Here is a 12,682-nt window from a genome sequence, read left to right as displayed (position 1 = left end):
TAACAGACTATTGTAAAAAGTGCGACAAGTGCATTTCCCTGTAATTAGTAGCACATTACATTGTTTACAGGTGTTTCTATAGCTGTAAACAGTATATTTGTATTTCTCAAATCCTTTAAATAAATCTTACATTAAATAGAAATAGATTAAAAACTTGAAGGTTGAAAATCAATAAGCAGTTTTAAGTTGATATTTGCACTAATATCAACCAGATGTTTAGAAAATTTCCTTCATCATGATATTTCCTACATTATAGAACACGATGAAAATTTGATCCCCCCCCCTTCCCCACTCCAGTTGAGTTATTATAGAGCACATACTGTCACTTCTTCACATACCTCACACCTGATAAGAGTGTAGATAAAAGCTGATCCAGAGCTAAAGTTGAACATGACTCGTCCATGAGTTTGTGTTTATTTGTGGTTCGACACTTGAACAGGGCCAGAAAAACACATCTCCATGGCAACACGAGGATCCAAAACCCCCTCCCTCTCTCCTCCTCCTCCTCCTCCTCCTCCTCCTCTTTCCTTTGTATTTATTCTGGTGTCACTGCACCAACAGCTTCTCTCTCATAGTTCACAGTGGAAATAAACCTAAACTTAAAAGAGCTGAAAACGTACATCTGCAAATGAACAGCTGAATCTCAAACTATATACATAACCTGGGTATTTTCAAGGATAAATTAATAATTAGGAGCATTTATTTCTCTTTTTTAGAGTTATATATTCAACTCTGATCTCTCTTTCTAAGATGAAGTCACAGGGTTTACTTGTGATGAATAAGGTTAGGCTATGGAAAGCTGTCCCCACAGCTATAGAGACACTGTGTATGCTTATGTGTTGGCTTTTGAATGTGGGCCAGGCAGCACTGCTGACACAGCAAACACACACACACACACCAACAATGTGTGTATAAATTTCTATCTGCATGAGAACACACACACACTTAAACATGGATTTACCAGTTGAAGAACTTTGTTTATGTCAGAGTGACCTTCGTTTGCCTGTGGCTGTGTGAACTAGTTTTACTTTAACACACATAGGTTGGTTCCCAATGTCTGCGTGTGTGCGTCTTACCTGAGACTGTGCATTGACGTTGGCGCCGTGTGTGACGAGTTCTTTCACCACATCTGTCTGACCAGCAAGAGAAGCTATGTGGAGGGCTGTGTTTCCTTTCTGTTAAAATATATATTTAAATGTATTAGCAATAATGCAGTGGTGTGTACAGGTTTCCATATTGTTTATATGTCAACAATTTGGATTTAAATTCACACTCCTTCACACAGTACACATATTATTAGAATCAGTGTGATTTACATCTTCTCAGGTTGTTATTTTCTCTCATTTCCATTGCAAACAAATGTCTGTAGATTATTTGTTTCCTTACTCTAAGTGTATCCAGCAGTAATCACCTGTATGCTCATATATATACTGCAAATAAACAATAACACATAAGTTAAACTGTTCTTGTTTTGTCCTGTACTGCTACAATATAAAAAAACAATTATTATATATCATATATTGTGTTACATTGCCAAAACATTCAAAATAGATCATTTTAATCTCACTAAAATCACTGGAAATGTCACTTGGTGTGAGACTGAGCTGCGTGCACTGAGCCTCCAATGGATGCACCTGTTGTATGTGTATCAGCTAAAGCAAGAAGCAGCTGCTGCCATGTTCTCACTGCTGCTGCCACTAGAACCTCAACATATGCACCACCCCTCATTCCTGAACCTGAACTGCTATGTAGATCTCTTTTTCCCCTCATGCTTTACTTCACTGTAGCCTTGACACTGCATTACAACAAGAAAGCAAACCTTCATGTGGAGATATATGCAACAATCCGTGTTATGTACTGAATTGTTGCCTGTAGACAATTTAAACTCACAGAACATTGGAAAATATTGATCAGGTGAAGTTGTTGCTTATTTATACATCCACCAAACACAAAGCCGCATTAGCATTTATTTATAGTCTGACCAAGTGGTGTATGCCTAAAATGTACTCTCCTTTTATCTTCAATCTACCAACTCCTGATTTGAACAGTTTAAAGCTATTTATACTATTATAGGAGAAGCTATTGTTATAAAATATTAGTAAAGATAAGTAGTAAAGAGATTTTCTTACATGAGAATAGTAATTTTAGCTCATTTAGCAGTTCAGGCACAACACAATTTGTAAACCGGATCTGTTTCCCAACAATGAGATGATCTTAGTTCCATTTAAAAATCGATGGGTTAAGATTAATTTGGGGGTGAAAAAGGACGATGTTTGGCTAAATAAACATACTTATCGAACATCGAATTAATTAGAAGTAGAAATAGCAAGCGATGCAACCACAGCCTTATTGAATGTAATGATTTTCCTCTTAATGGATTAATTTACCATGTGACATTACATCACTGCTGCACAGCGTTTCACCACCACATGATTTAAATGCACCACAACAAGGTAAGAAACATTTATGTGTGACACATGCAGAAAACAGGACAGACTTTTTCCATTCACTAAATCAGTTCACTCCACCTCTCGGCTAACACACAGACATTTATCTGCTTTACTGCTCCATAAGCAATGGGACTTTGAGAAGCAGCTGACGCAGCAAACTACAGCGCGCGTGTGTGTGTGTGTGACTCCCGGGTGGCACACACCTTGGTAGCTGCATCCACATTGGCGCCCTGCTTGATGAGCTCAGCCACCACTTCCACATGGCCCTCCTTTGAAGCCAGATGGAGCGCATTCAGACCATTCTGGAGAGAAGGGAAAGGTTTTAAAAAGAGAAGCACAGAGATTACAGCCTTTCTTTGAATAGCTGTTTGTTTTGTCTCTATTGTGAAGAAGTTATTTGCAGCCTCGACTTCTGTCTCTAATTGAATTGCAGGCAGATTGAGAACAATTCAACACGATTTCTTCTTCTTCTTCCTTTCTTCTATGTGTAACGGTTCAGGAGGCCACAAGGAAGGAGAACATGAATATGCATGTATTTAATCATAAACTAAGTACTACACACATTATCATTTGACCTAGACGTTAACTTCATGAGGCTGCTAAAGAAACTTAGTGTATCACCAAAATCAATGATTCGAACAGAATTTAATCAGAACTGATGGAAACTACCACGGCTAGTTGGTTAAATGTGTCATTAGGGTAACAGAGACACAGATGTGTTTGTGTCTCTGTCATCAAGCTTACCTGATTACAAATATTGATATCGACTCCATTCTTCAAGTAGTCCAAAGCTTTCTCTAGGTTCCCGGCACGAGCTGCGCGTAGGTAACAGGCGTTTACATCCGTCTGCAGGAAGACAGAGACAGAGACAGGAACAGGACAGGTTAGAAAGATCACTGGGATGTGTGTGAAGCAAAAGTATCAGCAGAAAATATAAGGTGAGTTGTGCACAGGAAGCTCTTGGAGAGCTGACAAAAAGGTTTTCTACTCTATTTGTTATGTCTGCTGGTTAAACAGAATAACAAGTGTGTCAAATCCAAGCCTACAATAAGGGGGAGTTACTAAGAAACAAATCAAAGTGCATCAGAGAACTTAGAAGATGTTTCAGTGGTAAATTAGAGACGAATGAGACATAGAAACTAATATTCCAGTCTATTACATACATCTATTGTCACTAAAAGTATCTCTCAGTTCTGCAACAACCCACTTTCCACACACTGTGTCTGATGCAGGACACACTGAACACACCGTCAGGTGTCAGTTTTTTAAGTACTAGCTCCGAGCGTGTGCTACAGACGGCACCATCACGCTCACTGCACCATGATCTTTGTTATTTTAGACAGATTGTTGGCTAAAGCTAGTCGCTGAGTTCATTTCCCGCTCAGTGAATGGATCTTATCAGAGCTCACCATCACACATGCACAAGTGTTTTTGGTGTCAGCATCTATTTAGTGTAGCAAAGACCAGGGGCTTCAATGGACATCAGGCTAGGACGTCACATCAGATACACAGAGATTTTATGAATGACTGCCAGGGCTAGTAGTTCAAACACAAACATACAGTTTAAAATGTCTATAACACAGTTAAATTCAGCTATAAATGTTTAATAAATGACATTAGGGTAAAATAAACATGTTCTTCAATAACGACGTTACAAGATGTACAGTATCTCTGCTGTATCACTGCATCCTTGTTTCTTACCTTAAACCTATCAATGCATGCTCATTCATCCATGTGTCACTTCCCTATGCTTGTTTAGACCTTGACTCATCCACCTGCTCGGCAGATACCCTGTCCTCCAACCACTGGTCACCTGATGATTCCCTCCCTACATATTGTACACACTCACCAGATTGTTCTCACCTGTTCTCGTTAACCTTCCTGTTTACATGTGTGCTTGCAAAGCAGGTAGTGAACAGCCTGTCAGTGGAGCTACTCTACTGCCTGGACACAGTGAACAAACATTTACTCATCCCAAGATGGACAGAAGACTGAGTTTGACTCATAAGACTGTGAGTGCAGATTTACATAATGCATGTGGAGTGGAGAAATCATCTAAAACTTCCCATATTATTGTCCTTTTATGTTTTTGAGACAAAATATCATCCAACAGAAGTAGATATTGAAACTGTACTTTACAGCAGTTCTATGTATCACGTCTGTGTGCTGGTATTTGACTGAGCTGTGTGTTGACTGACAGGACAAACCACATTATATTCCTCCCTGTTGTCTGTGAAATCATCACTATGCACCAATACCTGTCAAAACATTGCAAGAAACACCACAGTGCAATTTCTACCACAGGCGTAAAGCTTCAATGAATGATACTGAAAATAGCTAATGGCTGTTCTCTGCTAAAAAAGCCTCATAACATCCTGCAGATGAATGGTTAATCTACTATTAAGTCCTGTGTCACATGGCTCAGTGTACTGGTGCATATTATATCATCACATAACAGGAAAACATTCATCATAGAAAAGTACTGATCCTATTTAGTTGAGAAAGTGTCATGTTTACTGCCACTAAATAGACACATTACTTCGCAAAGCTTGTTAGATCTTCATTTATATAATTATAGTGATTTCCTACGACCTGGAATTGAATCCTTTGCATAATTAGCTCCTGTCTTTACAAAACGAGTGAAAACTCAATGAAAGGAGTTCAAAAACATCCTGCGTGTTCACGTGCAGTACATTCTGTATAACATACCCTCGTTATTAAAGTGCAAACTCACAATTCATTCTGAACATAACCAGACTTGGCAACTATGTCCAATGGCTGCTGTTCATAAACATAAAGACGTTCCTTTAGAGGCGGTTTGCTGTGGAAGTTTTTAAATCCCTGAGGAGGCTTGTAAGGCACAACGCCAAGACTTTTAAGTTAAATATGGCACCAGGCTTGGCCGCTCATAATTCAGAGCATTATCAGAATTCCAGTTCAAAGCATCACCCTCTTAGAAAGTACTCTGGTGAAAGAGCACCGAGGTCCGGCTGAGTGCTTCTCAGATTTGTAAACCTGACACCAACTGCTGCACATAGCACCACAATGAAAACAACTATTGCCAGACCACAACTTGCCCCCAGCCTTTATATTTCCACTACATGAAAGACAATCAGAGTGAAGATATGAATGACAGTATCTGTGTGTTTCTAAAAGTTGCAAAGTGTTTGTTCTTTTTAAATAATAAAAAAAAAGACACATGAGAATGAAACACATGACATCAGCAGAGAAAGACAACAAAAGAGATAAAACTAAAGAGCTCACAATGTTGAGTAACAACAGAAAGTACAGAGTGTGCATGTACACGTGCACACAGGAATCTACTGATAAAACTCCTCAGAAGCTGCACAAAATATTATAGCCAATAAAAACGTCTTTCAAGTCAAATTGAATTTTCATGTCTGTTCCTGCTCTCAAATTCCGCTGAATTCATTATCATGCTTCTCAGGTTGCTCCGCCTGCGGTGAAAGTGCCACATCGGTTGGTGTGAGCCAGGAATGCAGCTGTCACTATGTTGTTTATCGTACTATCTCTGTGTCCAGATGCTAAATCTGACACAACTAACTGATTAATCTAATGTAATATGACACTATAAATAATAATAAATCAGTATCATCGACTGGTTCAAGCTGTCCGAGTTTGCTGTAGGAAACTTTTTAACATCTCTCAATCTTATACGCCAAACAATTCAATTAAGTTATTCAAGAAAATATTCTGCATCTTCCCAGATCTCCACCTCTGTGTTGCTGCATCAGTTTTTTTTGTCTAATGGCCGATTTATGTTCTGAGACTCCTGTTCTTAATTGGATAGATGTATTGTTATTATAACACTAGTAATATTATTTTTATCTTTATTTACTTGGAAAAATCGTGGTTTATTTTAACGATATCAGCTGAACTACTACACACTGAAGGTACCATAACAACAACAGATTCACGATCAGGAAATCAGTTCAACCTGAAAGAGGAGTGTGAAGTTGGAGGTAACAACTCGCCTCCGGCTGTGGTGTCATTCCTGTGTAACTTTATTTATCCTTGAAAGTTATGCAAAGAATGCTACGGTCACTCTTGTTCCACGACGCGCTGCTTCACTGCACATATTCCATCATGGGAGCTGCCCCCTGCTCCCAACAGCGACGCAGTGGGACGACAAAGTCTTATTCATTCTCATCTCTAGCTAGTTTTTCTGTATTGGCAGCATTTATAGAAACACCCATGTACTGACGGACTAACCAAACAGTACATTATATTTACCTACACTGAGTCAAATGATGCAAACGACCAGTTCCTATCAGTGTCGATGCTTCTTTACCTCAAGTAAAACTGCTGTAGTTGGTCATCCTGCATAATGTATATCACAAACAGTACCACCAGGTTTTCTCATTACACAGACTCAGGAAGACATATCTTTGCAGTTTACATCTATTAATCTATTAAAAACGGTGGCTTCTATCGCTAATCTCGTCCCTAATTCTGATCTTTAAGCATTTTAACTGCTCCCTTTTGCTCTTTTTTCACAAACATACAGAGCATGCGCCACTGTCCAAGGTCAGGTGCTTCCATTCACATCACTCTGCAACACCAAACTGTATCAACAGTAAAATGCATGTGCAGAGGTACTTAATCAGCATTCATTCGTAAATGTACAATCACAGTTAGGAATGCAAATAAACAGGTGCATACACACACATTCATGCACATCTACAGACACACACACACACACACACTGCAGCACAGTGGTGCAGCAGAATTGCCACTGCAACCTGTCCCATCAAAAAAGAAAACCCAGCTCATAACCTCCTCTCTGAACCGATAACCGCCACAACATCATTCAATTACCATCTTACATTTACCAGCAGAGAGCAGATTCAAGTCTGGTTCAGTCCACGACTCTACAATAAAGACTTACTTCTGCCAAATAGTCTGCTGCCTCCTCCACTGCCATGTTTCTCAGCCTGCAGCTGAAAGTGGGAAACCTGAGCACTCAATTACTGTAGCAGCTAGTCCTAGCCTGGAAGCTAGGGAGTGAGGGATCAGGGCAAGGGAGGAGAGGGAGAGAGAGGGGGGGAGGGACAGTGAGGGAGAGAGAGGGTGAGGGAAAGACAGAGTGAAAGAGTTTGAGACAGAGAGAGAGAGAGACGGGGGCATTATGTCACAGCTAAAAATACCTGGCTTGCAGTGAGAAAGTCCAGAGCATGGGGGGAGGAAAGGGGGGAGGCAGGAGAGTTCCGGCGTTAATCTCAAACTAACTCGCTCGGGAACGACACAGGATCAGAGGACAATACGTTGCTCATTGCTGTGAGGGTGTGTGTGCACATACTCCACAGACGACTGTTAAAAGAACAATGTAAAAACTTCACAGATTCTCAGTTATCACCTGATGAAGAAGGACGATTTTAAAGGTTTGATAAAAGTCACGTGTTAAAACATTTCTTCCTTACCACCCCCGAATCCATCTCCTGCTTCCACTCAGTTTGGCAGGTGGTCTGCTCCTAAAAGAATCTCCAGTGAAGGACTTCCTCCTTATCTACTCGCGCCACAAGGTGTCTGCAGACACTAAATCTGCCAATAACCTTCTTATTCTCATCTGGCTCCTCTACATACAGTAGTACACACAGCTAGTAGACACAAATACCCAGAAACAGACGAGGCTTCAGGGCCCAGCGCCCGGCAGACAGATTAGCAGGATTTGGACTTGGTTTCTCAGGTATTAAGCTGTTTTAAGTTTAACTGCTTCAAAGTGACCCGCACAAATCAAATAATGCAGCTTGAACGACACAATATTAAACCACTGCCGTGGCAGAACAGAAACATGAGTCATGGGTTTGGAGCTAAAACAATGATTAGAGAATTAAGCAAGTGGTTTTAATAGTTTTCATAATTAAACAGAAATGCTTAACATTTATTTATCCCCCAGTTGTTAAATTCAAAGATGGTTAATCTTAAATGAATCACAGAAAAACACTTTGAGCTGAAGGATTTTCCACATTTACTCACTCAACATTTATATTTATATGATTATAAAAGTAACCTACTGATTTCAAACCACCTGATAAATCAAATAAGAAACTCTGTCTTTGGAATACACAGAGGTTATTTTAAAATGAGATAATAACAAACAGTTTAGAAATATCCCTGCAAAGGTTGACGTCTATTTGACGTACTAGAGAAAATAAACACTACGTTAATTATTACATGGAGGAAAGCACTGGGAAAACACTGGCTGTGGCAACAGGCAGAGGAGCTCTAGTATAAAAGCATGTGCTTATGTGGGAAACACATGTTTTCTGGTAAGTTCAAACATGAATCTGTGAAATACCTGCTATTACATTAATGAACTTTATGCACACTGTTAAATACTAAAATGTTTCTGCTTTCTTTTCAGGATAGCCACGCTGTCTTATCTTTGCAAGTCGCTCAAGCTAGTGAACAATGATGGTATGTAACTGGACTATTTCACTACTTCTTTCTAGTTTTTGCTAATAAAAAACAACAAGGAGAGATTAAAGGCTCTGTAAAAGATTTACCAGCATCTTAGCTTAGCCTCTAATCCCCACCAAACTTTACTTAAGGTGGGTAAACACCAAAGATCACCAAATGAAGAGACTTTATTGTTTAAAACTGGAGTGGTGCAGATGGATCAAACCTATTTTAGTTTAATCTTTTGACTTCTGTTGTAGCCGATGATTCAGCAGGTGTTATCATACAGTCTACAAACAGCACAATCAATAACTTGCAGTAAACGTATTAGATTGATTCAATTTTACTGTTTCCCGACATCACTTGACAACTCAACTCAACAACACAACTGTAAAAGCAGTTTTCTTTACAAACCTCATCTATAACACAAACGCTTTATTTTACTCTTCATCACAGCTCAGAGTCGTGCTCGCAGTGCTGCTGCCAGTAGCAGCACATCCGTCCCCTCTGCCCATAGACTGCAGTGACATCTACACAGCCGGTTCAGGCATGGACGGAGTGTACACCATCTACCCAGCAGGCCACACCTCTCCCGTGCAGGTTTATTGTGACATGAGCAAGGATAGCTTGGACAACTCTGCAGAAAAGTGGACGGTAATGCTGTAAAGGCTTTCGCCTTTACTGTAACTAATCTGTAAATAATCTGTAAGTATAACGTTTAACTTTTTGTCTTAATGCATTTGTTGAACTTTTACTTAAAAACCAGATCATTCAGAGGAGACAAGACGGCACAGTAAACTTCTACAGGAAGTGGGACCACTACAAATCTGGATTTGGCAGCGCTGCTGGAGAGTACTGGCTGGGTATGACAAGAAGTCTTTACTGGCAAATTGTCCTGAAACCTAAAGCAGGATAAACCACATGTTTTGTAATAACTCGGATCATATTACTTGGTGATCACAGTTTACACTGTTTATCTTTCAGGCCTGGAGACAATGCACCTGATGACCCAGGCCAAGAATTATGAGCTGAGGGTGGACATGGAGGACTTCGAGGGCCAGAATGTTTTTGCCCAATACTCTTCCTTTGCTGTTGGTCCAGAATCGGAGGGATATACGCTAAACCTGGGAAGTTTCACCAAAGGAGCAGCAGGTAATTAACCTAATTGACCTTAACGGATTTTAGTCCCATACCCCCTAAACATTGTCTCACATGACCACTGACACTGCCTGACTGAACGAAGGACCCAGGGGTAACTCCACAGCTCGGCTGGGTGCCTTTCCGGGTGGAGTTTGCATGTTTGCATGTTCTCTCAGTGTCTGCATAGATTTCCCCCAGGTGCTCCGGCTCCCACTCCGGCGTCCCTTAAGAGGACAAGTGGTTAAGAAGATGGATGTTTTGATTCTACTTTTTCCTTAACCTCAGTAAACTGGGCTTCAACTAATGGGGCTTTTTCGAGTTTGTGTACTTGCTGTTAATCTGTGTTTCCTGTGTTTCTCTGTTAGGAGACTCTCTAAAAATACACAATGGGCAGAAATTCACCACAACTGACAAAGATCAAGACACACATGGTCAGAACTGCGCCAGACTGGCCTATGGAGCATTCTGGTTTGCAGCGTGCTTTGGTGTCAACCCCAATGGGATCTACGCCTGGGGACCTTCACCCCGTTTAGCCGGTGTACTGTGGAACTCTTTTAGAGGGCTCGAGTATTCCCTAAAAACCATGATCATGAAGATCAGACCTGTGGCTGCATAAAAATGAAACCAGGGTCCAGAGTAATCGTGCTCAGCTTTGTTTAACTGGTGCATCACAACCAGAGGAATAAACCGTCTTTGGTATTTATTTATTTATTTAGGACGGATTGATGTCGAGCAACTAAAACTGAATAACTGCTGCTGTTAAAAACTGTAACACTATATAAAAAAATTTATTATATTATATCTAAAATTTAAAAAGGAAATTTTGAACTCCTGGAAGAACTAGGATGTCAAAAACCTTCTCATAATCAATGTACTGTTCAGACGTTGGACCACTGACATGTTTGCATGAAAAATAAACAAAATATTTGCTGAATAAATTTCTGTTGATCAACTATTGCAGCAGGAATCATAAATTATTCACACACACACACAGACACACAGACACACAGACACACACACACACACACACACACACACACACACACACAGGTCATTAATTTCCAGGTCCTTTGTCAGTCCCTAGTGGTCACTCGGTAGAACTGCATCAACTGCAGAGGGACAGAAAAGCTTTTGTCCAGTGACAGAACTTTAATACACAATAGTGTATTAATCTGTCTCTGACAGAGTAGTACTAGTACACAGAACTCCTTTCAGTACTTATCAGTACTGCATTTAGAAGCAATTAAATATAAGAACATTCTCTCTTTGAAAAATCACTGTTGTCATTTGTTATTGTGTTTATGACAAAATCAATCCGTGTGTGTGTGTGTGTGTGTGTGTTGACCTGCCTCTGACTGGCTGTTCGGTGCTGTAATCTGATTGGCTGCTTCACTACTGCAGTCTCAGGATTCACACAGCACTTGAGATACAGATGGAGGAGGATAAAAACACAACGCACGAGCTCCTCAGCTCCTGCTTTTCTGTCGTCCCGTCCCGTCTTGCAGCTGAATGTTAGACACTCCAGATCGATCACATGTTACACATATTTCTAGGAGTGTTTAAATCACACACTGCACATATTTTACATGTCTAAATTAAATGTTAACATTTCAGACAGCAGACACGTGCACTCTGCGTCAGGAAGCCCATCCCTCAGCTATTTCTCATTGCCAGCTGCTAATGTCCCTCAATAGCTCTCCTTGCAATTGGCTAACAGATCCGCTCCACTCTCCGCTCATTGGATGACAGCAAATGACGATGCTCTGCTGCTGCTGCTGGTAGATTATGAGCACTGTGCTGATGTAAGGCTGTGTGTGCATCGATATGTGTGTGTGTATTGCGACTGATAACCAGGTAGACACACTGGGCAGCACAGAAGAGAAACGTGGAATCAGACAGAAACACCCAAGTGCAGACATCAACACTGTCAGCTCAGTTTCAGATGTAGCTGTCATAAACGGATACTCAGTCAAACACAATGAGGTCCGAAAGAGTAGGAAGTAGCAAAGGTAACGTAGCACTGCATGGTTAATCTCTGCTGACAGAGACAGAGCACTGGTCATGAATAAATTAACATCTGCTCTACAGTGCACCAACAGAAACATGCAGTGAGTATTTGGTTCATGTGAACAACCAGAATGCCTCCACGCACAAACGCAGAGTCCTATTTCACAATATTTGCAGCATCTACTTTAACAGCAACATCACACATTAAACAGCCAGGAAACAGGGAAATCTACAGTAAACAGAGACGACATGTATTAACAGGGACTTAAAGTACAGAGGCAATTAAGGAATTGCTCAGTAAATCAATGAAGCACTTTAGTTGCATGTACACGATTAGGTCTCTGCAGACTCTCAGGCTTCATGGTCATGACCAGTCACAGACACTGCACTTGTTGCCATTTTAACATCCAATATATTGACTTAACCTTTTTTACTTCATCTAACCCTAACCCTAACCCAATCTGCATGATAAAAAATAAAATGAAGAGAACCAGAACATAAAGATATATTTACTGTTGAGAAGCTAGAAGCAAAGAATGGAGGAACTTCTGATTATTAAATGTGTTATTGCTCAACTAATCACTTCATTAATCAGATCATTAGAGCTCAGTGATCTGTTGCTGTCCCTTTTGTCCAACACGTCTGAGTCCGTCCCGACTGTAACA

The 12,682-nt window shown here is 40.4% G+C and overlaps 2 protein-coding genes across 13 annotated transcripts in view; one reads left to right on the top strand and one right to left on the bottom strand.

Annotated features, from left to right (window-relative positions):
- The window catches only part of LOC113156217 (ankyrin-3-like), a 104,217-nt gene that overhangs the window by 55,471 nt on the left and 36,064 nt on the right, over positions 1-12,682 (bottom strand). For 11 of the 12 annotated variants that reach the window (XM_026351187.1, XM_026351180.1, XM_026351186.1 and 8 more), the window contains exons 2-4: positions 3,195-3,296; positions 2,654-2,752; positions 1,077-1,175 (exon numbers count right to left, since the gene is read on the bottom strand). In XM_026351187.1, coding sequence (XP_026206972.1) covers positions 1,077-1,175; positions 2,654-2,752; positions 3,195-3,296 — 300 coding nt within the window. Of the gene's footprint in view, positions 1-1,076; positions 1,176-2,653; positions 2,753-3,194; positions 3,297-7,359; positions 7,436-12,682 lie in introns of those variants that run through there. The other variant, XM_026351181.1, reaches the window with a different exon arrangement.
- On the top strand, positions 8,733-10,977 carry LOC113156219 (microfibril-associated glycoprotein 4-like). Its single transcript, XM_026351193.1, has 5 exons — positions 8,733-8,888; positions 9,327-9,524; positions 9,637-9,733; positions 9,855-10,022; positions 10,376-10,977. Exons 1-5 carry the CDS (start codon positions 8,883-8,885, stop codon positions 10,624-10,626), a joined length of 720 nt encoding a protein of 239 aa, XP_026206978.1. The 5' UTR covers positions 8,733-8,882; the 3' UTR covers positions 10,627-10,977.

This window comes from Anabas testudineus, chromosome 19, assembly GCF_900324465.2.
Source record: "Anabas testudineus chromosome 19, fAnaTes1.2, whole genome shotgun sequence".
NCBI lineage: Eukaryota > Metazoa > Chordata > Actinopteri > Anabantiformes > Anabantidae > Anabas > Anabas testudineus.
This window is presented reverse-complemented; position numbering and strand designations above follow the sequence as displayed.